Consider the following 25,645-nt stretch of genomic DNA (forward strand, 5'->3'; position numbering starts at 1 on the left):
TTTCCTCTGCTGTGCAAAAAACTTTTAAGTTTATTAGGTCCCATTTGTTTATTTTTGTGTTTATGGTCATTATTCTAGGAGGTGGATCTGAGAAGACACTGCTGCAGTTTATGTCAGAGAGTGTTCGGCGGTTTTGTAGTATCTGGTCTTATATTTTGAGTCTTCAATGGATTTTTAATGTTCTGCATTTGTCCTGTCTTCTTACTAGTAATCAGTCTAATCAAATTTTTATTTTCATTTTTTTGTCTTTTTAGGCCTGCACCCATAACATATGAATGTTCCCAGTCTAGCGATCGAATCAGAGCTGCAGCTGCTGACATATGCCACAGCCATAGCAACACCAGATCCAAGCTGCATCTATGATCTACATTGCAGCTTGCAGCAATGCCGGATCCTTTAACCCACGAGCAGGGCCAGGGATCACACCCACATCTTCATGGATGCTAGTCAGATTCATTTCCACTGTGCTATGACAGGAACTCAGAATTTTTTATGCCTTACCTCAGTGTATTCCTTGATAGGAGGTGTGACTAATGTTGTGGGTATCAGAGCCTGCACTGGATACTGAGTTTGGCCTCTTCTCTGCTCAGTCAGGAGAAGAATCTTCCTCCTTTTGTTGGTGTAGGAGCCACCAGATCTGTTTGTGAGTTGTGCTTCTGCTTCATGGTGTGAGGCGGGCAGGATCAGAGCACTAGGAGAGGATCCCTGAGTATTCCTCTGATAAAGCTCTTCACTTATGAATGTGCCCTGTTTTTCAATTATTGTGCAGGTTCACAGAGTACACTATTGCTGGTACTGCTGTGCCGGCAATTGGCCCTGGTGTCTGTCAGGTATTGTTTTCACCAGGCCATCAGCATAGATCCAATGAGGTTAGGTCCCAGGATCATGGTACTCATGCCCCTGTGCCCGCTGTGGGAGCTACAGAGACAGCTTAGACTCTGGCCTTGTCCAATCCCCACGTATATGTGCCCACAGAGCCCAGAGATGGGTGTCTGAGTTTTCACCAGACCCGTCTCAGCTGCAGGAGCCCTCGTTGCCTGTTGGGAGGTTTTTCAGGTGCTAGATTTACAAAATCGGCTGCAGAGGTTTAAATCTGTGGTTCCCACAGCTGGGAGGAGAGATTTTAGCTCTTCTTCCTTAGTTGTAGGGCCCCTGGGGCTCATCTGTTTTTATAGTCCCCACCTCTGAATGTGGGCAGCCCAAGGTAGGAGGAACACAGGACCCTATCCAGAAGGGAGGCAGGTGGGGCAGGGATCAGGCCCATGGGGCTCACTCTGCACTCTCGGTACAGTGGTGGCAGGGTCCAGGCCCCACTCAAAAGTTTCATGGGATATCTGGGATTCTCTGCTCTCCCAGGACAGACGGGGTAGTGGTGCCTGCTCCCAGGTTGCACAAGGTAGCTATGCCTCCCTGCATTCCCAGGACAGCTGGAGTGGGAGTCAAGCACCTGCTGGCAAATTTCAGGGGTATCGTGCCTCCCTGTATTCCTGGGGGAGCTGGAGCTGATTCTGGGGCCTGTTGGCAAGTTTCATGGGGTATTTGTACCTTGCTGTACTCCTGGGGTAGCTGGAGGAGAGTCATGACCTTCCTGGCAGTTTTCACAGTAAAGACTGGGATTAGAGAACTCCCAGGACCACAGGGGTAGGGCCTGGCACCTACAGGCAATTTTTGCTGGGCTATCTGGAATTCCTGCCCTTCAGGGATTTCAGAAGCAGGGCTTGGTGTCTGCTTACAGCTGGTCTCCTGGCAGCCCCTGGGTTTGAATTTCATGAAGGAACCAGAGGTTTGTACCCACTCTGTACTCTTAGTAGGTGGTTTCTCATTGCCTGAAAGGCTCCCAGAGGAGGAAGCCCTGATAGTGGTCCTGTCCTTCTTCCTCTCCTTCAATGCCTCTTGGTGTCTTGTCGCTCTGGTGGGACCTGGTTTCTTCTGAATACACCCTCCAGTGTCACCATCCCGCCTCTTTAGGCTGTCTCAGAGCAACCAACCCTGGTCATCTCCCTGAATCTGACTTCTGAATCCTGAATATCAGCTCCTAGCCCCCAGCCGCTCTTGGGGGATGAAGCTGGGAAGTGCAGTTCCAGGGTTCTGACCCTCCGTGCTTGCTCTTTGTTTGAGGGTTCTGACCCTCAAAATAAAGTTCACTCTTTATTTGGCCCCTTGAAAACTGCCTGCTGCTCTTTGCTTCTAGGCTCCAAAGATCCCCCTCCACTCTGGCGGATCTCCCTGTGCTGAGAGGGCTGCCCAGAGTGCGGGACCTTTTTCTCCCACACGGCTCCCTCCTTGGGGGTGCAAGTCCCATCCTGGTTCCTTTCTCTCTTTCTTTCCTCTATTTTTGTTTCTTCTCCCCCTTATCCTACTCAGGCTTATGGGGGTTGTCTTGGCTTTTCAGAAGTTGATATCTGCTGTTGGTGTTCAGCAGATGTTCCGTGTGGATTTTTAAACTCGTAGATGTATGCTTAATGTTTTTGTGGGAGGAGGTGAGCTCTGGGTCCTATTCCTCTGCCATTTCCTCTGATCCCCCTGTAATTTTCTTTTGTTGTAGTGGCTGTGTCTGATTTTGGTATCAGGGTAATGCTGGCCTCATAAAATGGGTTTGGAAGTGGTTCCTCCTCTTCTATTTTTGAAAGAGTCTGAGAAGGAGAGGTATTCTTTAAATATTTACTAGAATTTACCAGTAAAGCTATCTGGTCCTGGATTTTTGTTAAGAGGGTTTGGATTACTGATTCAATCTCCTTATTAGTAATCAGTCTAATCAAATTTTTTATTTCTTCATGATTTAGTCTTTGTGGTTTTTACATTTCTAGTCCAGTTTGTTGGTATATAATTTTTCATAGTATACTTATGATTCTTTGTATCTATGTGATATCACTATAATTAATGTCTCTGCTTTCATTTCTTTTTCTTTTTGTCTTTTTAGGGTCATCCTCTCAGCATATGGAAGTTCCCAGGCTAGGGGTCTAACCGGAGCTACAGCTGCCGGCCCACACCACAGCCACAGCAACATGGGATCCGAGCCACGTCTGTGACCTACACCGCAGCTCACGGCAATGCTGGATCCTTAACCCATTGAGCGAGGCCAGGGATCGAACCTTTAGCCTCACGGTTCCTAGTCAGATTCTTTCCGCTGTGCCACAACAGGAACTCCATAATTTTTTTTTCTTGATGAGTCTACCTAAGGTTTGTTTCCTTAGTTTTATTTGATATATCATTTCTGCTCTGCATTATTTCCTTCTTTCTATAAATTTAGACTTAACTTTTTCTTTTTCTAGTTCCTTGAGGTCTAAAATTAGGTTGAGATCTTTCTTGTTTCTTAATAAGGCATTTACCACTATTAACTTCCCTCTTAGAACTTCTTTTGCTGCATCGCATAATTGTTAGTATGTTGTATTTCCATTTTTATTTTTCTCAAAGTATTTTTTGATTTCTCTTTTGAGGCCTTCTTTGACCCATTGGTTGTTCAGTAGCATATTGTTTAATCTCCATACGTTTGTGAATTTAACTACTTCCCCTTGTAATTGATTTCTAGTTTCATACCATCGTGGTTTGAAAAGATGCTTGGTATGCTTTCAATCTCTTTAAATTTATTGACTTGTTTTGTGTCCTGGAGAATTTTTTTATTTTTTATTTTTTTCTATTATAGTTGATTTATATTGTTCTGTCAATTTCTGCTGTATAGTAACGTAACCCAGTGATACATACATACATACATGTGTGTACGTATGTATATATAAGATATATATTTTTTTCTCACGTTTTCCTTGTCCTGGAGAATATTTTATGTGCACTTGAGAAAAATGTGTATTCTGTTTCTTTGTGGATGGAATGTTCTGTATTTGTCTGTTAAGTCCATTTGATCTAATGTGTCATTTAAGGCCAGTGTTTTTATATTGATTTTCATCGGGATGACCTACCCATTGATTAAAATAGAATATTAAGGTGCTGTCTACTTCTTCCTTTAGGAGTATTAATTTCTGCTTTTATATATTTGCTTCTATATTCAGGGCATAAATATTTACAAATGTTATATCTTCTTGACATTTTTATCATTATTTAATAACTTTCTTTGCCTCTTAAGACAGTCTTTGAATTGAAGTCTGTTTTGACAAATATATGTATAGCTACTCCAGCTTTTTTTGTTTGTTTCCATTTTCATGAAATATCTTTTTTTAAAAAATCATTTGGGCTGCAACTGTGGCAAGCAGAAATTCCTGGGCCAGGGATTAAACCTGAGCCAAAGCAGTGACAATGCCAAATCCTTAACTGCTAGGCCATCAGAGAACTCCTGGAATATCTTTTTTACATCCCTTCATTTTTTGTGTCCCTACACCCAGAGCAAGTCTCTCATGAGACTCATATAGATGGGTCTTTTTAAAAATCCTTTCAGCTACTCTATGGTTTCTGTTGTTGTTTTGGCCACCCGGTGGCGTATGGAGTTCCAGGGCTAGAGATCAGATCTGAGCTGCAATTGTGACCTACACTGCAGCTGTGGCAACATGGGACCCATTATACCACTGTGCTGGGCCAGGGATAGAACCTGTGTCCTTGTGTTGCAGAGACACTGCCTAATCCATTGAACTCCTACTCTATGTCTTTTAATTGGAGAATTTATTCCATTTACATTTAAAATAATTATTGATGTGTATGTAGTTATTGCCATTTTGTTAATTGTTTTCTGGCTATTTTGTAATTCTCTATTCCTTTTCTCATCTCTTGCTCTCTTTTTGATTTGATGGTTTTCTGTAGTAGTATGGTTAGAGTCCTGTCTCTTTGTCTTTTGTGTATTGACTGTAGGTTTTTGCTTTTAGGTTACCATGAACTTACTTAAAACAACATAATATAATAGCTTATTTTAAGTTGATAACAACTTAAGTTTGATCTCATTCTAAAGCTCTACATTTTTACTCCCACCACCATTTACCTCTTATCTTGTACATCCATTAGCAAATTATTATAGTTATAATTTTTACCACTTTTGAGTTCCCACTGTGGCTCAGCAGAAACAAATCTGACTAATAACCATGAGGACACAGGTTTGATCCCTGACCTCACCCAGTGGGTTAAGGATCTGGCATTGCCATGAACTGTGGTGTAGGTTACAGATGTGCCTTGGATCTGGCGTTGCTGTGGCTGTGGCATAGGCCAGCATCTATAGCTCCTATTGGACCTCTAGCCTGGAAACCTCCATATGCCATGGGTGTGGCCCTAAAAAGACTATATATGTGTGTGTGTGTATGTGTGTGTGTGTGTATACACACTATATTTATATATATATACACTATATTTATATACATACATTTTTTGTCTTTTTAAGACCATATCCAGGGCATATGGATGTTCCCAGGCTAGGGGTTGAAGCAGAGCTGCAGCTGCCAGCCTACACCTCAGGCACAGCAATGTGGGATCTGAGCTACATCTGCAACCTACACCACAGCTCACAGCAAGATCAGATCCTTAACCCGCTGAGTGGGGCTAGGGATTGAACCTGCATCCTCATGGATACTAGTTGGGTTCATTACCACTGAGCCACAACAGGAACTCCTTTACTACTTTTGTCTTAACCTTCATATTACCTTTATAAGCGGTTAATCCGCCAACTTCATTATTCTGAATTTTACTATATATTTGTTTCTACTGGTGAGACTTATACTTCTGTATGTTTCTCATTAGTAATTAGTGCCCCTTCTCACCAGCTTAAAGAAGTCCCCCCCTGAGCTCCCTACATGGTACAGTGGTTAATGAATCTGACTAGGAACCATGAGGTCGGGTTGGATCCCTGGCCTCATTCAGTGGGTTAAGGATCTGGCATTGCCATGAGCTATGGTGTAGTTTGCAGATGTGGCTCAGATCCCATGTTGCTGTGGCTCTGGCATAGGCCCACGGCTACAGCTCCAATTAGACCCCTAGCCTGGGAACCTCCATATGCCGAGGGAAGTGGCCCTAGAAAAGGCAAAAAGACAAAAAAAAAAAAAAAAAAAAAAGTACCCCTCCCCCTTTTTATTTTGGCTGCACCCACAGCATACAGAACTTTCAGAGCCAGGGATTGAACCCGTGACACAGCTGCAACCCAAGCCACAGCAGTGATAACTCCAGAACTTTAACCCACAGTGCAACCAAGAAACTCCCATCAGCTTAAAGAAATTCCTTTAACATTTCTTGTAAATCTGTTCTCGGGTGAGAAACTCCTTTAGTTTTTGCTTTTCTGGGAATCTCTCATTCAATTCTGAAGGACAACTTTGTCAGCACAGCATTTGGTATTTTCAGCAATTTAAAATATATCATGCCACTCTTCTCTGGCCTGAAAATTTTCTGCTGAAAAACCTGCTGATAATCTTCATGGGGGCTACATTGTACATAACAAGTTATTTTATTTTCTTTTATTGCTTTTAAGATTCTTTTGCTATCTTTAACTTTTGACACTTTAATTATAATGTATCTCTTTGGGTTCATCTTTGGAATTCTCTGCAGTTCCTGGATCTGCATATCTGTTTCCTCCTTCAGGTTAAGAAAGTTTAGAGCCACTATTTCTTCATGTATATTTTATGCCCCTCACTCTCTCTCTCCTGGGATTCCTATAAAGCAAATATTTGTCCACTTGATGTTATTCCATAAGTCCTTTAAGCTATCTTTTCATCTTTTTTTTTTCTACTCTGATTCAATGAGTCCCACTGACCTGTCTTCAGGTTCATTTACCTTTTCTTCCATGCCATCTAATCTTAATTTGAACCCCTCTATTGTCTTTTTCAAAAGTTCAGTTATTGCATTCTTCAGCTCTGTGACTTCTATTTGGTATTTATGTTTTCTATCTGTTGAAATTCTCACTTTGTTCATTTATTTTTCTCATGGTCTTGGGGAATATCTTTATGACTGTTATTTTGAATTCTTTATGAGCTAAATAAATCACTTATCTCTGTTTCATTATGGTCTTTTTCTGAGGTTTTAGCTTATTCTTTTGTTTGGAACATATTCCCTTTTTTCATTTTTTCTTACCTCTTTGTATTGGTTTCTGTACATTAAACAACCACTTCTCTTAGTCTTTGAAGAGTAGCCTTGTGTTGCAGATGAAACTGGTCATTCAGCCCTGCTCTAGACATTAGGTATCCTTCAAAACTTTGTGATTTTTGCAAGCAGCCTAATTTATCTTTTTTGTTTGTTTGTTTGTTTGTTTCGGCTGTGCCCACATCATGTGGAAGTTTCTGGGCCAGGGATCAAACCCAAGCCACAGTTGTGGCCTGTACCATAGCTGTGGCAATGCCAGATCCTTAACCCTCTGCACCACAAGGGAACTTACAGCCTAATTTATACTTACTGGCTCCTGAGGATTGAGGATGTGCCAAGACCTGTCAGTTTCCCAAAGGGGAGGATCTCAGTCAGCACCTAAGATTCAGGCTGATTAGAAGCCAGACCCTCAGGAAGTATCTTTTAAATATTCCATTTTTTCAGGGGAAGACTGGGAAAGGATCATTTCTGTTTGCTCCTCTGCCCGGAGCCCTGGGGTGACAGCCAGTTAAGAACAGTTTGCTACCATCTTTTGAACCTGTGAACACAAATCCCACTGACTACCAGAGCCAGGTCATCAGGGGTATGTCCTCTGGGTGGCAGCAAAAAAAAAAAAAAAAAAAAAAAAAAAAAAGCTGGGATACCAGATATGTACATGTTGGCTTAAAAAAAAAATCACAACCTGAAAGTTGAGAGTGAAGTTTTATTTGGGGCAAAATTAGAACTTAAGCTGGGAGACAGCATCTCAGGTAGACCTGAGAAAACAACTCCAAGGAGGTGAGGCACGGAGCTGGGGTATGTAGGAGTTTTTTTCCCAACAAAGGGCAGGTAGTCAGAACAAAAGATTACAGGAAAAACAGATATCTCGATTTAAGGAATTTAGGGGGGGTTATATGGGAAATTGCAAAGGTCTGGGCTTACTGTACTCACGCCTTTGATATTCACGTTAGCTATTGGGGTCAGTATTCTTTTTTTTTTTTTTTTTTTTTTTTTTTGGTCTTTTTGTCTTTTTGCTTTTTCTAGGGCCGCTTCCCATGGCATATGGAGGTTCCCAGGCTAGGGGTCTAATCAGAGCTGTAGCCGCTGGCCTGCACCAGAGCCACAGCAACATGGGATCTGAGCTGCGTCTGCGAACTATACCACAACTCACAGCAACGCCAAATCCTCAACCCACTGAGCAAGGCCAGGGATCAAACCTGCAATTTCATGGTTCCTAGTTGGATTTGTTAACCACTGCGCCACAATGGGAACTCCTGGGGTCAGTATTCTTTGTTTTTTTTTCCCCTGAATTCCCTCTGGGCTCACTGGCTCACACTTGGGAGTGGCTGCACTCACATATGACTGTGACATCGTTTGCTTTAAAGAAAAATACTGTCCGGATGGTGGTATTTCAGAAATACCAAACTGTGAAATCTCTCTCCAAAGAGGCAGGGGGAAATAATAATGTAGATGTGATAAAGGTGAAGGGGGGTGGTGCATGCAGCCATGCACACAAATTTTACAAAAGTTTGCTTCTGGTCTCATGAAGCTTACTCCTAGTTACAAGGAGCAGACATCACCATGAAGGATTTTAGTGTTTTTCTAGATATGAGGAGATGCAAGAAGTGGGCTCATAAAATCTTCTAAAAATACCTAACTCTCTTGAAAACCTGTTCTTCCAGTTTTCCCAGAGCACAGAGTGCCTCACTTCTGCTCTGCTGGGGGGTGATGCAGGGCAGCCACTGCAACGGCTCATGGTTTAATCCATGTAGAGGCTGATGGCACGTGCCAATTTCCAGTACACAACACAATCTCCTTTCTCAGAGATACCAGTTATCTGGGGCAAGGCAGAGGGGGAGAGTAGAGATGGTGCCCACTTTCTGGGGTCTCTGGAGAAGACTGTGACCAGCTCTTAGGTGTGCATTTAATCAGATGCCTGACCCCAGGTCATAGCTATGAAGACATGCTAATAGACCTCTTTCACAGAAAGCCTGGCTGCGTTTTAGTCTGCCAGCCTTATGATGTGCCCTGGGGGTAGTAGCTGGTTAAAGATTGATTCTCCCTTTGTTGCAGTGTGGGTCCGGTGAATGTAAGCCCTGCTGGCCACCAGAACCAAGTGATCAAGTCACGTCCCCTAGGCAGCAGCCACAAAGACCCAGAGTCAGGCATGGGCACACGTTCCTTTTCAGGAGATTCCAGTGACCCGGAGTGAAGCAGAGGGAGCTTCCATGGCTTCTGCAGACTTTAAAAAGTACGTCAGGAGACCTCTCCATGTGTATTTAATTAGAAGCTCCCCCCTCAGGTTGTAGCAATGAAGATAAGTACTAGCCTTCTTTCATAGAAAAAGTAGGTGTTTCTTTTGCTTCCGTGTTGTGCCCTGGGGGTGGTAGCTGTTTAAGGACATGCTCCATTTGTTACAGTCCTATGAGACCCACTGGCGTAAACCCCACTGACCACCAGAGCCAGGTGATCAAGGGGTATCGTGTGAGTGGCAGCTGCAAAAATCAGGGCACCAGGCAAGTGCACCAGCTCCTTTCTGGGAGATCCTGGCAATCTGGAGTGAAGCAGAGAGTGCTGGGGTGTGGTGGCCTCCATCTTTTGGAGAGTGTTTCAGTGGACCCCTCTTTGTTAAAATGAGTGCCTGCTCCTCAGGCTGAAGCTTTTTTTGTTTTTGTTTTTGTTTAGTTTAGTTTTTGTGCACCTACAGAAGTTTCCAAGCCAGGGATCAAATGTACCCACACCACAGCAGGGACCCAAGCCACAACAGTGACAATTCTGGATCCTTAACCACTAGGCCACCGGGGAACTCCTATTTTTTGTTGTTTAATGGCTGCACTTGTGACATATGGAAGTTTCCAGGCCAGGGATTGAATCTGAGCTGCAGATGTGACAGTGCTGGATACTTTAGCCCACTGGGCTGGACCAGAGATTGAAACCATGCTTCCACAGTGACCTGAGCCACTGCAGTCGGACTCTTAAGCCAGTGCACCACAGAGGGAATATTTATTTTTTTTAAATTGAGGTATAGTTGATGTGTGCTATATTTCAAGTGTACAGCAGTGATTCCCAATTTAAAAAGGTTATATTCCATTTATAATTATTATAAAGCCCAAAGGTTTATGATGAGCAGCTAGACCTCTTAACGGTCTGCCTCTGAACGGGGCCCTGGGATGGGGGTGTTCCCAGATCACTGTAGCCTTGTAGGTCTTGTGGACGCAAGCTCCTTTGGCTGTTAAACTGGATGTTTTGGAAGCTTGTCTCTCAGGTGCAGGTCTTAAAAGTTGGGGTGTCAGATGCAGGGCTCAAAGTCTTTGCTTCCAGGGAGACACTCCGAGTTGCCAGTTCCCTTCTGACTGTGGATTGCTGTGGTAGGGGTGGGGTTTATAGTGAGATTGGGTCTCAGCCTTCCCTTACTTGCTTTGATGTGACTCTCATTTCCTGATGTGTAAGGTTTGCTTAGCTACTTTGGGGGTTTCTTTCAGAGGACATTGTTCTGTATGTAACTGCAAATTGTGTCTCCCTGAGAGTAGAGTTCAGGATCCACTAACATCATCTTGAACTGGAGCTCTCCTTACTCAGTGTTGATTGATTTTAGGTAGAAAGATCTAGAAGCTTGATCAAATTCAAGTTTAAGTCACTGGGCTACAGGCAAGAGTACTTGGCAGATGGTCCCTGCTTCCTATTGCATTGCATCAGGAGGCATGTCTGGCTGTCTTGAGTGACCAATGACTTCAGGTATTACCAGTTTGGTCAAATATTATAAAATGCCCCATTTGCCTAGATCTATAATTTTTCATTAGGAGCTCTAAAATGGCTTGCTTCTTTCATTTCTTCTGCACTTATTGCCTGTAATTATTCAATAGGGTTTTTCCACGACTGTCATGTTATCCTGAAATGCAGTTCATACCGGTATAATTGCTTGATTCTCTCCTTTCATTTATCAGTTTCTATTGCTTTAACATTCTTTTAGGGCTTGAAAAATCCCAATTAAGTATTTGTACCATGGCTTTTCTCCCCATAAATACCTCACAAATTAAAAACACTTGATACTTTTTTTTGGGGGGGGGTGGCATGCAGAAGTTCCTGGGCCAGGGATCATACCCAAGCCACAGCAGTGACCATGCCAAGTCCTAAACCACTAGGCTACCAGGAAACTCAATACTTTTAATTACAGAACCACAAATGCTAAACAAGTAGAGATGGTTCCACCAAAAGGCACTCTTTATAGGGAGCTGGGTGCTTTTTTTTTTTTTTTTTTTTTTTTTGTCTTTTTGCCTTTTCTAGGGCCACTTCCCGCGGCATATGGAGGTTCCCAGGCTAGGGGTCTAATCGGAGCTGTAGCCACTGGCATACTCTAGAGCCACAGCAACGTGGGATCCGAGCCGTGTCTGCGACCTACACCACAGCTCACGGCAACACCGGATCCTTAACCCACTGAGCAGGGCCAAGGATTGAACCGGCAATCTCATGGTTCCTAGTCGGATTAAGTAACCACTGCACCACGATGGGAACTCCATTGCTTGACAGATATAGATTAAAAATACTTTTAGGACTATAGAGTGGGGGTCAGCTCACTATAGCCCACTGCCTACTTCTGTATGGCCTTGAGCTAAGAATGGTTTTTACATTTTAAAGAGTTGGAGGGGAAAAAAATGCCACAAAGATCAGTGGACACGAAATGTTTACTCTCCAGGCTTCTATAGAGAGTTTGCCAACCCGATACGAAGCAACCTGTATGAAAGCACCGGATTGAAAGGCGTTGTCTGTGAAGTTGTTGTAGGACCGGGAAATGTCCCATCCTGAGATGGACCACAAGAAAGGATCCTTGGCTTTGCCCAAAAATTCGTAAGTGAGCCAGAGAAATTGTGTTTATTTATAAAGATATACATTCCATAGGCAGAATGTGGCTGTCTCAGAGAGAGCAGCCCCAGGGCATGGGGACTTTATGGGCCGAGTAATTTAACAAGCTAAGGAGTTGGAAGGAATATTCTTGCTATTTTGGGGAAGGGGTGGGATTTCCCGGAAAGTGGGCCAACTGCCCACATTTTGGCCTTTTGTGGTCAGCCTCAGAAATGTCCTGGAGTAAGGGGGAGTGATTTATAGTATTACAATAAAGGTATAATGAGCTAAAGCCCAATTACCAGACTATTCTTAAAGCTATGTGGCTCTAGCCGATTCCAACCAATTTTTGTGGCATCCTTACAGCTGTGCCTCTCTTTCATTTTTCTAGAGGTTCTTTTCTCCCCTTTCCCTCCTGTCTCAAAATAGGTTTGGATTAAAGAGTGGTTTGTGTTTTTTGGGTGGGAGGTCACAGATATGAACTCTGAGCTCTATCCTACAAAAATGTCCTTATGTCCATTCCTGGGCCGTATGGCCGGGTTAAGAACTTCTGCACAGTAATATTGTATTAGTCTGCTCGGGCAGCCAAAAGAGAACTCCAGAGTGGGTGGCTTAAACAAATTTCTCACAACTCTGGAGGATAGCGAGGTGGAAGTGCTGGCAGGGGTGGCTTCTGGTAAGGCATCACCTCCTGACTTGGAGACAGCCTCTCTTTCCTTGGGGCCCATGAACTTCTGGTTTCTCCTTATAAGGCCACCCATCCTACCAAATCAGGGCACCACCCATAGGACCTCACTTAACCTCAATTACCTCCTATAAGGCCCAATCTGCAAGTACAATCACAGATGGGGTTAAGCTTCAACCTATGAAATTTTCTCTTAAGGGAGTGGGTGGGGGCAGGGAAGACACAAGTCAGCCCATAACATAAATACTAAATTTGAAGGAGCATGTGTTCTAAGTGCTTTGCTCCTGAACCCAGGCACCCTACATGCTAAGGAGTCGTATTTGTTGAATTAATGGTGATGAAGTCAAAACGAAACATAAGAAAATTCACGGAGGAAAACAAGATGCTAATAGAAGTATCACAGATTAAAATACTGCAGCAAGTCTTTTTTATTTTTTTCCCCAAACCCACAGCACTGTAAGTTGCCAGGCTAGGAGTTGAATTGGAGCTGCAGCTGCTGGCCTACACCACAGCAACGCGGGATCCAAGCTGTGTCACAGCTCACGGGCAATGCTGGATCCTTAACCCAGGCTTGTTACTGCTGAGTCAGGACAGGAACTCCAAAACACTGTAGCAATTCTAAGGAGAAAGTAAGAATAATCAAAGAAAGTTTTTTCCTTTTTAAACAATATACCTGGGGTTCCCACTGTGGCTCAGCGGGTTATGAACCTGACTACTATCCGTGAGGATGTGAGTTCAATCCCTGGCCTTGTTCAGTGGGTTAAGGATCTGGCATTGACGTGAGCTGTGGTGTAGGTTGCAGATGTGGCTCAGATCTGAGTTGCTGTGGCGTAGGCTGGCAGGTGCAGCTCTGATCTGACCCCCTAGCCTGGGAACTTCCATATGCTACGGGTGCCACCCTAAAAAAAAAAAAAAAAAAAAAAAAAAAAAGACACCTACCTATGCTTGGAGTCATTTGCCTTTAACACACAGCAGTATAAGAAACAAAACTGAGTTGAAATGGTTTATGCAGGGTGTAGACAGATTCTGGAGTCAAGAGAAGCTGAGATCTGGAGCCTTAAAATTGTAAACTATGTACTTAAGGCCTGAACTGGAAAAACAGTTAATAATTTTAGCAGAAAATAGTACATTAGGTCATTTTTTCCGGGATAGAAATAGAAATATTTGTTTTAGCAACAGCGTGCTCATCAAGGAGATCTGAAGAGTAGCCACTTCAAAGAATTTTTTTTTCTTTTTAGGGCCACACCCACAGCATATGGAAGTTTCCAGGCCAGGGGTCGAATCAGAGCTATAGCTTCCAGCCTACACTACAGCCACAGCCACACAGGATCTGAGCCATGTCTGCCACCTATACCAGAGCTCATGGCAATGCCGGATCCCTGACCCACTGAGAGAACCCACATCCTCATGAATACTAGTCAGGTTCGTTTCTACTGTGCCACAACGGAAACTCCTCAAATAATTTTTAAATTTAGGGAGATACTTACTGCAAACTGCCAATGGAAGATCCAGTTAACACCAAATGGCTCTAATAAAACCAGGCCCATGGTTTTTTGGGGGGTAAGGAATAGGAGTACAGTTTTCTTGACAATGCCACCTGCTTGGTGGTGTAGGAATTTGTATTGTCCTAAGCTATCAATTAGCTCAGAGCTGAAAAGTGAAGGGCAGGGATGACCCTGACTCCAGTTACAGGAAAATCTGATGAAAACTTCAGGGGTTTGGTGTCCATTTGAATTTGCCTCTTGAAGAATCATTAGAAGAGTTCCTGTCATGGCGTAGCAGAAACGAATCTGACTAGGAACCATGAGGTTGCGGGTTCGATCCCTGGCCTCGCTCAATGGGTTAAGGATCTGGCATTGCCGTGAGCTGTGGTGTAGGTTGCAGATGTGGCTCGGATACCAAGTTGCTGTGGCTCTGGTGTAGGCTGGAAGCTGTAGCTCCGATTAGACTCCTAGCCTGGGAACCTCCATATGCCATGGGTGTGGCCCTAAAAAGCAAAAAACAAAAACAACACATTAAGAATTGAACAGTTTACAGCAAAGTTATGGTCTTAACTAATTTGTCCTTTAAACAAAGTGAGGTAGCTTTATATTTAGAGGATTGTGGTCATGCACATAGTTTTGGTGTTTAGGTTTAGATTAATAAAGGCTAATGCATTTGTATTTTTTTTTAACCCAGTAGAACAATATTCTTCACAAACAATATCAGAAATGTTAACTAGAAATTTGCTTTTTAAGCCAATTTTACAAATCTTTTATTGTAACGAGAATAGATACCAGACTGCTTTTTTTTTTTTAAACTTATCTATTTCAACAACTATTTTGAGTCACTACTTTTATTCTTTATTGTCTTTATTTTCCAAGTTTTGGTGCCCAAACTTGGCAAACGTCATGGAGATTCATACAAACATGCATATACACATATACACACACTCATTTACGTTTAAAGTCTCGGTTCCTCATTAACCCTTGTAGCTCAGGCTCCTGTTAAAAAGACGTAAAATGGTAAGATAAAAATCAGGGAAAACGTTAATAAATTCCAATTGATAACTTCCTTATTGTTATTTAAGTAGACATTTTAAGGCAAAATCCATCACCTTGCTAAAACTTCCACTAAGTTATAGACTCAGATATTTACACGAAAATAAATAAACCAAAAGCCCCTTTCACATGTCAATATGGTTTAGCAACAACCTAGCTGAGCAGTTGTATTCTGTTGTTATTTCAGTGACTTTCCACTCAGGAACAGTTTAATATTTCAGTGATTAAAATTTCAGTTGTTAAAAAACTAACTTTAAGCAGGGTCATTGTTTCACTGAAGTGGAATTCTTCAGGTTCTTGTCTTTATGATACAAATCCATCAGAGTAACGTTCAAGCTATTAATTTGAAAAACATTTAATGTTTGGTAACTAAGTACAATTACTGTACTCTAGGGCGTTTGATTTTATTTTTCTCGGTAGGAGCTTTCCTCTTTTGTGAGAATCCAGGCCCAGGTTCCTTATTGTTCGGAAGAAAGGAAACAGCTTCTGGTAGACAGTAATTTTCTACTGGAGGTGGGGATTCCTATGAAAGGGGAAAAAAAAAAGCAACATTGTTCATTGTTTTCAGTTAGCAAACTATTAATCAGGTAATAGATTCCTTTATTCTATTTCATGACCAGAAAAACTTAAACATTTGTCTTTCAAGGTAGCTATTTAGCACTTGTCACCTTTAGTGAACAGATTCCGTGTGACAAAATTTTACCTTTTATCAGAAAAATGAGTTTATAGCTCAGGCAGAGTGGGGCCAGCTCACTCTCATATTTTCTTCTGTAAAATATGAATTAAAAACAGAATATGGAAAATATGGTAAAATACAGTAAACAGCTATCATTTAAGTGTGAGTTTTTACTGTAAATTTTTGAAAATCTTTTAATTTTTCCAATAAATGTGAGGTAGGTGTTTTTATTCTTGATTTCACAGATAAAAATAATACAATGTTACGTAACTAGCAGGTGACAAAGTCAAAAATTCATATACTTTTCCACTTGACTCCAAAACCCTTGCATTTTCTTCTTAACAACCATATTCCAACATAAAGAAAAGGACTCTTTCCTCTTATTTTCATTGTAATAAAAATTTTCTGGAAATATGGCAGACTGAAGAACACAAAAATAAACACCAGAAAATACTGGGTAAGTGCCTTTTAACTCTCCCACAGATAACAAGTATAACTTCTGACCTATAAGATACTATAGAAGTAACAAAACCAGGCGAATACAGAAGAGGGGTTCACATCTGGAAAGAAAGGCATGTAACAGGGTGAATTCCCCTTTTCATTTTTTATAGCTTGTAGTCTGAGAAGAAGACCTCTCTGTGTCATGCTGACTGGCTCAACATCTAATAGAAAACACTGAAGAAGCAGAGGACAGAATGGCAACCACAATACTAGAAACTGAAGTGAGAAATTCCAGAAAGTTTGGGGGGAACCCACATTGTGCTGTAAATGCTGACCAAATTCCTTGCTTGACCTCTAAATCATGTATGTGCAGAGACTCAAGGTAAGGCTCAAAGCAGCAAACTGCAATTTGAGCTGCCACTCACTGCCTGCTAAACAAATCAAATGTGTGAGTTCCCTTCATGGCTCAGCAGTTAATGAACTCGACTAGGATCCATGAGGACATGGGTTCAATCCCTGGCCTCACTCAGTGTGTTAAGGATCTGGCGTTGCCATCAGCTGTGGCAACTTCCATAGGCCACAGGTTCGGCCTTAAAAAGCAGAACAAGGAGTTCCTGTTGTGGCTCAGTGGTTAACGAATCTGACTAGGAACTATGAGGTTGTGGGTTTGATCCCTGGCCTTGCTCAGTGGGTTGAGGATCCGGCGTTGCTGTAAGCTGTGGTGTAGGTTGCAGACTCGGCTCAGATCCCGCGTTGCTGTGGCTCTGGCGTAGGCTGGCGGCTACAGCTCTGATTAGACTCCTAGCCTGGGAACCTCCATATGCCGAGGGAGCGGCCCCAGAAAAGGCAAAAAAAAAAAAAAAAAAAAAAGGCAGAACAAAATAAAAAAACAAATAAAATGGTACTCTTCAGAGGAAAGACAGAATCTACAGTTTCTACAACCGATTCATAATGTCCAGGATACATTCAAAATTACTACACACATGATAGAAACAGAACATGAATTATTCTCAAGAAAAACAATCACACCCAAAATGGAAATACTCTAAGCTAAGAAAAATACATATATACTGAAAATTTAAAAATGCTCATGAAAGGAATCAAAGACAACCTAAATAAACAGAGATAAGCTGTTTTCAAGGACTGAAAGAATTACATACTAAAGATGTCAATCACTCAAACTGATCGGTAGGTTTAATGCAATTCCTATCAAAATCACAGCAAGATATTTTTATAGGCAAACAAGCTTACTTAAAAATTTACATATAATGATGCAGGCAAAAAAAAAATTAATGCCCTAAAATAGCAACAATTTTGAAAAAGACGAATAAAGAAGAAATCACTGCCTAAAGATCATCATATCAACTGAAATGGACTTATATATACAGTAATTAAGAGTTTTGCAGAGGGAATGACACCGAAATGGATAGAAGAGAACAGAATTCAGAAAGAGACCCCCACAAAATGCCCAACCTAACTCTGACAAAGGTCCAAATGCAACCAAATGAGGACAGTTCTTTTAACAAATGGTGATGGAGCAACTGGACATTTTGAGGCAGAAAACCCCTCAAACAACCCCTCTGTCGGTTTTGACCTAAACCTCACACCTTTTATGAAAACTGGCTCAAAATGGATCATCAACATAAAATGTAAAAATTACAAAACCTTTTTGAAAACTTCTGTTTTGCAAAAAACCCTGTTAAGAGGATAAAGGTAAAATGGATGGAGAGATAAGCCACAAACTTGGAGAAAACATGTGCAAATACATTTCCAATAAAAGACTAGTATCTATTATAAACAATTCTCAAGGGCAAAAAACAATTCAATTATAAAATGGGCAAAAAATATGCATTTCAATAAAGAGGATATAAAGATGGAAAAAAGCACACACAGAAAGACATTCACTTGGATTAGCCTTTAGGGAAATACAAGTGAAAAGATATCATCACAAGAAAAGATCATCATATCAACTGAAATGGCTAAAATAAAAAATGACAAGTAAATGCTGATGAGGATACAAAGAAACTGACTGGATCCTCATATATTGATGGTGTGAATGGAAAATATGACCACTCTGGAAACATTCTTGGGCATTTATCTCAGTGCAATGAAATCTTATATTCACATACAAACCTGTACAGAAACGTTCACAGCAGCTTTCTTCATAGCTCCAAACAGGAAACAACCCAGATGTCCTTCAATAGGTTAATGATTAAACTAACTGTGATACATCTGTACTACTCAGCAATAAAAGGTAATAAAAAGTATTATGCAATAATCTGGATGAATCTCAAAGGAATTTTACTGAGAAAAGGCAATCACCCCAATTTACATACTATATTAATTCCACTTAAGATTTAAAAAAGGGGAGTTCCCGTCGTGGCGCAGTGGTTAACGAATCCGACTAGGAACCATGAGGTTGCGGGTTCGATCCCTGGCCTTACTCAGTGGGTTAACGATCCAGCGTTGCCATGAGCTGTGGTGTAGGTGGCAGACACGGCTCGGATCCCACGTTGCTGTGGCTGTGGCATAGGCTGGCAGCTACAGCTCTGATTCGACCCCTAGCCTGGGAACCTCCATATGCCGCGGGAGCGGCCCAAGAAAGGGCAAAAAAACAAACAAAAAAAAAGATTTAAAAAAGAACACAATTATAGAAACAGACAATAGATTAGTGGTCACTAGGAGTAAGAGCTGGGAGGATGGGGGAGAAGAAGGAGGTGGGTCTGGTTAAGAACAGGCAAAATGAGGGATTCTAGTAATGACAGAACTATATCTTGACTGTGGTGGTGGATACATGAATTTACACATGATAAAAGTGCAGAAATCTGAATAAGATTATTAGATTGTATCGATGCCGGAATCCAGGTTGTAATACCGTACTATACTTTTTGCAAGATGCTATGCATCGGGGGAATCTGGAGAAAGTGTATACAGGATCTCTCTGCATTATTTCTTTTACTGAATGTAGATGCACAGTTATTTCAAAATGAAAAGTTTTATTTATTTATTTTTGTCTTTTTAGGGCTGCACCCACGGCATATGGAGATTCCCAGGCTAAGGGTCAAATGGAGCTGTAGCTGCTGGCCTACGCCACAGCTCACGGCAACGCCAGATCCTTAGCCCACTGAGTGAGACCAGGGATCAAATTTGCAACCTCATGGTTCCTAGTCGGATTCATTTCTGCTGTGCCACGACAGGCACTCTCCTCAAACTGAAAAGTTTTTTAAAAAGCAACAGAACATCTTGCTTATGACCCAGATGTTAAAAATAGTAAACAAGATTCCAACATAACTACTGTAACTGTGCTTAATGCTGTAAAGGAAAATATTCTTAAAATGAGTGAAATGAGGAAATCTCAGCACAAAAATAGAAACCACAGAAAAGAACCTGAGATTTTTTTTTTTTTTTTTTGGTTGCCCTTGTGGCATACAAAAGTTCTCCGGCCAGAGACTGAACCCATGCCACAACGGTGATAACACCAGATCCTTAACTTGCCAGGCCACTGGGGAACTCTGAATCAGATATTTTGATATAAGAAATATATTTAATACCTAAAATCTTACTGGATAGGCTTAAGAACAGATGAAGATAACAGAGGGGGAAAAAAAATCAATGAAGTTGGAGGTGAATAAACAGGAGTTAGATAGCCAGAAGAATACAGAGAAAAATAAGTGAACACAGCCTTGGGGACCTGTGGGACAATATCAAAAGGAGTAACTGAATTCCCAGACAAGAAAGAATGGAGTAGAAAAAAATAGCAGAATGAAGAAATAATGCCCGAAATTTCCCAAACTTGGTGAGAGACATAAACTTACAGATTAAAGAAGCTCTGCAGATACCAACCAGTATTAACACAAAGAAACCACACCTGAAATATCACAAATGGTTGAAATCCAAAGATGAAGAAAAAATTCCAAGCATAGCCAGGGAAAAAAATGATACATTGCATAAAGGGGAACAATTCAAATTACCACTAACTTCTCATCGGAAGCAACAGTGGCCAGGAGAGCACGAAGTCTTTATAATAGTAGTAGAAGAAAAAAAAATACCAACCCCAAATTCTATATCCTGCCAAATATCTTTAAGAGTAATGGTAAAACAGACATTTTCAAAAAAAGACAACTAGAATTTGTCTCCATCATATTTGAACTACAAAATAAAGTTCTTCAGGCTGAAGGAAAATGATGCCAGATAGAAATTTGGATCTTCAGAAAGAATACTCAAAATGGTATACATTAGGGTAAGTATAAAAGACTTTTTTCTTTTGATTTCCTTAAAATATATAGGATTGTTTAAAGCAAAACTTGCTATACTGATATAAAATTAAAATAACAGATATATATATAAAATATATGACAAACATACCACAAAGCAGGGGCCAGCAAATTCTTTCTATGAAGGACCATACATTAAATATCTTAGTAGTTGCAAATCTCTATTGCAACTACTCAACCCTGTAGTTTGCAGTGCATAAGCAGCCTAAGTGAATATACAAATGAATAGATATAGCTGACTTTCAATAAAACTTTATTTATAAAATAGGCAATGGGCTGAATTTAGCCTGTGGGGTATAGTTTACTGACCCCTGGCTTGAAGAACAGGGGAAGCAAATGAATTTATATATGGTTGCAAGATTTCTACATTTTATGTAAGGTGGCACAATATTAACTTTAGGAAGACTATGAAAAATTAAGAAAGTATATTGTAACCTGTAGAGCAAAACACTCCCACCAAAAAAAGAAAGTTTTTGTTTTAGAAAGACAATGTAAGAAACGGAATTCTAAAAAATTAAATAGCAAAAAAGGAAAGAAAAAAAATAACTGAAGAACTAAAGAGACAAACCAAAAACAAACGGTAAAAATCAAATCAAATTAGTAAATACATCATGCATTAAACATTCCAGAGAATACAAAGCAAGACCCATCTATACCCTTTTTGCAAGAAAGCAATTTTATTTAATTAGTTACTTTTTTTGGCTGTACTCACAGTGTATGGAAGTTCCCAGGCAGGGATTGAACCTGCACTAGAGCAGTGATCTGAGCCACAGCAGTGACAACACTGGATCCTTAACCTGCTGAGCCACCAGGGAACTCCAAGAAAACCATTTTAAATATAAAGACACATATAATTTAAATTTTTAAAAAGAGAGAGAGGAGTTCCTGCTGTGTCACAGTGGGCTAAGAATCAAACTGTAGTGGCTCGGTCACTGTGGAGGCACAGGTTTGATCCACAGCCCAGCACAGTGCATTAAAGGATCTGGCATTGCCACAGCTTTAGCACAGGTCGAAGCTGCTGCTGGGATTCAATCCAGGGCTTGGGAACTTCCATATGCTATGGATGTGGCCATTAAAAAAAAAGAGAGAGAGAAATAAAACAAAACAAAACAAAACCATTTACAATTGCATCAAAAGAATAAAATACCTGGGAATAAATTTAACCAAGGAGGTAAAATACCTGTAAGTTGAAAACTACAAGACCACTGATGAAAGAAACTGAAGGAGATACAAAATAAAGGAAAAGATATTCCATGCTCATGGATTGGGAGAATTAATATTGTTAAAATGTCCACACTACACAAAGCAATCTAGTGATTCAATGCAATCTGTATCAAAATTCCAATGGCATTTTTCAGAATCAAAACAAACAATCCTAAAATTTGTATGGAACCACAGATGATCAAAGCAATTCTGAGAGAGAACAACAAAGTTGGAGGCATCATGCTCTCTGATTTCAAACTATATTACGAAGCTACAGTAATCAAAATATTATGATACCAGCATAAAAAGAGATCTATGGAAAAGAATAGAGAGCGCAGGAAAAAACTCACGCATACATTGTCAATTATGACAAAGGTGCCAAAAATATATAATAGGGAAAAGACAGTCTTTTCAATAGATAGTACTGGGAAAACTGAACTACTACAAGCAAAAGAATGAAACCTGACCACTATGTGACATCATACACAAAAATAAGCTCAAGATGGATTAGACTTGAATGTAAAAACATAAAAAATCCCCCACAGTTTCCTCTGTGGTGCAATGGGATTGGCAGCATCTCTGCAGCACTAGGATGTAGGTTTGGTCCCTGCCTGGCACAGTGAATTAAAGGATTTGGCACTGTTGCTGCCACAAGTGCAGCTTGGATATGATCCCTGGCTTGGCAACTCCATATGCCATGGGGTGGCCAAAAAAGGAGGAAGGAAAAAAAAAAAAGACTTGAATATAAGACCCAAAGTCATAAAACTAGAAAAAAAAAAAAAAAAATAGAAGATAGGCAGCAAACTCCTTGACACTGGCTTTGGTAATGATTTTTTTTTGACACCAAAAGGAAAGTTAACAGGCAAAAATAACAAAAGCAACACAAAAAAGCTCTTGCACAGTAAAGGGAACCATCAACAAAATGAAGAGGCAACTTACCAAATGGTAGAAAATACCTGCAAATTACATATCTGATAAGGGGCTAATATCCTATATATATATAAAGACATACAACTTAACAGCAAAAAAAAAAAAAAAAAAAAAAAAAAAACTGATTAAAAAACAGGCAAAGGATCTGAATAGATATTTCTCCAAATAAGTCAGACAGCTAAAAAAACACATGAAAAGGTGTTCAACATCACTAATCAACAGAGAAATGCAAATCAAAACCACAGCAAAATATCACCTCATACCTGTTAAAATGGCTAATATAAAAAAGACAAGAGATAACTTGTGTTGTCAAGGATGTTGAGAAAAGGGAACCTCTGTGTCCCATTGGTGGGAATGTAAATGGTGCAGCCACGATGGAAAGCAGTATGGAGGTTCCACAAAAAATTAAATACAGAACTGCCATATGATCCAATAATTTTACACCTGGGTATTTATCCAAAGGAAACAAAAACACTAACTCAAAAGATATCTACACTCCCATGTTCACTGCAGCATTTTTCTTTTTCTTTTTTTTTACAATAGCCAAGACAAAGAAACAACCTAACTGTCCATCAATGAATGAATGGATAAAGAAAATGTGACACAAACACACACATATACATACACCAATGGAATACTATTAAACCATTAAAGAGGAAATCCTGCCAATTGTGGCAATATGAATGGAGCATGAGGGTATTAAGCTAAGTTAAAAAAAAAGTAAGACAGAGAAATATAAATATTGTATGCTCTCTTGTAGGTGGCATTTAAAAAACATAACACAACACCCTCAAAACTCAATAGATACAGAGAACAGGCCTGATACATGCAAGGACTGCGAGATGGGCAAACCCTGGATGAGGGTGGTCAGGAAGTATAAAATTGTTGTCAAAATAAATGTCATGGGATATAATACACAGAATGATGGGTAAGTTAATAGTACTGTATAGGATTTTTTTTTTTTTTTTTTTGCTTTTTAAGGCTGTATCTGTGGCATATGGAGGTTCCTGGGCTAGGGGTCTAATTAGAGCTATAGCTGCTGGCCTACGCCCCAGCCACAGCCATACCAGATCCAAGCCATGTCTGTGACCTATATCACAGCTCATGCAATGCTTAACCCACTGAGCGAGGCCAGGGATCGAATTTGCAACCTCATAGTTCCTAGTCGGATTCGTTTCTGCTTCGCCATGATGGGAACTCTTATATAGGATATTTGAAAGCTATTGAGAGTCAACCTTGCGAGTTCTTATCCCAAGATAAAATTGTAATAATGTGGGAGTTCTCATTGTGATGCAGTGGAAACGAATCCGACTAGGAACCATGAGGTTGCGGGTTCGATCCCTGGCCTCGCTCAGTGGGTTAAGGATCCGGCATTGCCGTGAGCTGTGGTGTAGGTCACAGACGCAGCTTGGATCCAGCGTTGCTGTGGCTGTGATGTAGGCCGGCAGCTGTAGCTCCGATTGGACCCCTAGCCGGGGAACCACCGTATGCCATGGGTGTGGCCCTAAAAAGCAAAAAAAAGTTAGTATGTGTGGTGATGGATATTGACTTATTGTGGGAATCATTTCACAGTATACATATACTGAATCATTATTCTGTACATCTAAATAATGTTATATACCAACTACATCTCACTGTTTAAAAAAGGGTAGCCAGGAATATCATTTTAGGCAGATGGGAAAACTCCTCACTGGGTAAAATGAAACAATTCAAGAAGCACTAGGAGAGGCTAAATCTAGGAGAGGGTGTCCAATAACTCATCCATCCGCACTATCGCACCCAGTTCAAAACTGTCTGACAAGATCCAACTATGTGCTTAGTACTACTTCTTTTTTTTCTTTTTGGCTGTGCCCAAAGCATGCAGAAGTTCCTGGGCCAGGGACTGAACCCATTCCATAGCAGTGACCTGAGCCATAGCAGTGACAATGCTGGATCTTTAAGTTGCTGTACCACCAGGGAACTCCAAGAGGATGTCATCAAAAAAATAAAATGTAAATTCAAAAAATGAAAAAACAGAAGACTCAACTGAGGAAATCTCAAAAAATGAAGATAAAATAAGTGAAAAATATAAAATCTAATTTACAAATGGTAGAAGTACAGGAAGTAGAAAAAAAATCATCATTAAAATTATTCAAGATTCCCCAGGAGTGGAGTTCCTGCTGTGCTACAATGGGTTAAGAATCTGATTGCAGTGGCTTGGGATGCTGCAGAGGCATGAGTTCAATCTCCAGCATGCTGCAGTGCCCTGACCCAAGAATTTCTATATGCTGCAGATGTGGCCACAAAAAAAAAGATTTCCCGGAATGCAAAGATAGAAGTCACCAACCAGAAGAGGTCCAACAGGTGCCTAGCATAATATAAACAGACCCTCATGTTGAAATTTCAGAAAACAGGAACTTCCCACTAGACTACAGTTACATGTAAAGGATTAAGAATGAGAGTGGAATGCTCAACAGCAATACTAGAGGCAAGGAGACAACCAAAAGGCTAAGCAGTTTCCAACCCAGAATCTGATGCCCACCCAATCAGTCAAGTATGAGCACAGAAAAAAGAATCTTTACACACAGAAAGTCTCAAACATGGTGGATCTCTCCTGTGTTCTTTCTCAAGAAGAGACCTTCATCAAAATGAGAGAGCTGATCAGGATGACACGGGATTCAGAAACAGGAGATCCAGGAGTTGCCATTGTGGCTCAGCAGTAAGGAATCAGACCAATATGCACGGGGACACGGGTTCAATCCCTGGCCTCACTCAGTGGGTTAAGGATCCAGCGTTGCTGTAAGGTGTGGTGTAGGTCACAGACACAGCTTGGATCCCATGTTGCTGTGGCTGTGGCGTAAGCTGGCAGATGTAGCTCCGATTCGACCCCTAGTCTCAGAACCTCCATATGCTGCAAGTGTGGCCCACTAAAAAAAGCAAAAAAAAAAAAAAAAAAGAAAGAAAGAAAAGAAAACAGGAGACCCAACAGAGAAGAGACAAAAGATGCTGACTAGAACTCCTGGGATGATGGCAGTGCAGACGTATACAGAGGTGGCCATCCAGATTGCAGCGATGTGACTGAAGACATGTTGAAGGCTGT

General features: G+C 40.9%; 1 protein-coding gene and 1 long non-coding RNA gene across 7 annotated transcripts in view; one reads left to right on the forward strand and one right to left on the reverse strand.

The window, feature by feature from the left end:
- Window positions 1-16,733, forward strand: part of LOC110256300 — a 39,897-nt gene extending 23,164 nt beyond the window's left edge. The window contains exons 2-3 of the long non-coding RNA XR_002337691.1: window positions 11,672-11,823; window positions 16,330-16,733. This is a non-coding gene — a long non-coding RNA (uncharacterized LOC110256300). The remainder of the gene's footprint in view (window positions 1-11,671; window positions 11,824-16,329) is intronic.
- Window positions 14,732-25,645, reverse strand: part of TOPBP1 (topoisomerase (DNA) II binding protein 1) — a 78,127-nt gene continuing 67,213 nt past the window's right edge. For 5 of the 6 annotated variants that reach the window (XM_021069468.1, XM_021069467.1, XM_021069466.1 and 2 more), the window contains one exon: window positions 14,800-15,565. In XM_021069468.1, the coding sequence (XP_020925127.1) occupies window positions 15,422-15,565 (144 nt within the window). In that variant the 3' untranslated portion in view covers window positions 14,800-15,421. Of the gene's footprint in view, window positions 15,566-25,645 lie in introns of all 6 variants that reach the window. The other variant, XM_021069465.1, reaches the window with a different exon arrangement.

Source organism: Sus scrofa, chromosome 13 (genome assembly GCF_000003025.6).
Source record: "Sus scrofa isolate TJ Tabasco breed Duroc chromosome 13, Sscrofa11.1, whole genome shotgun sequence".
NCBI lineage: Eukaryota > Metazoa > Chordata > Mammalia > Artiodactyla > Suidae > Sus > Sus scrofa.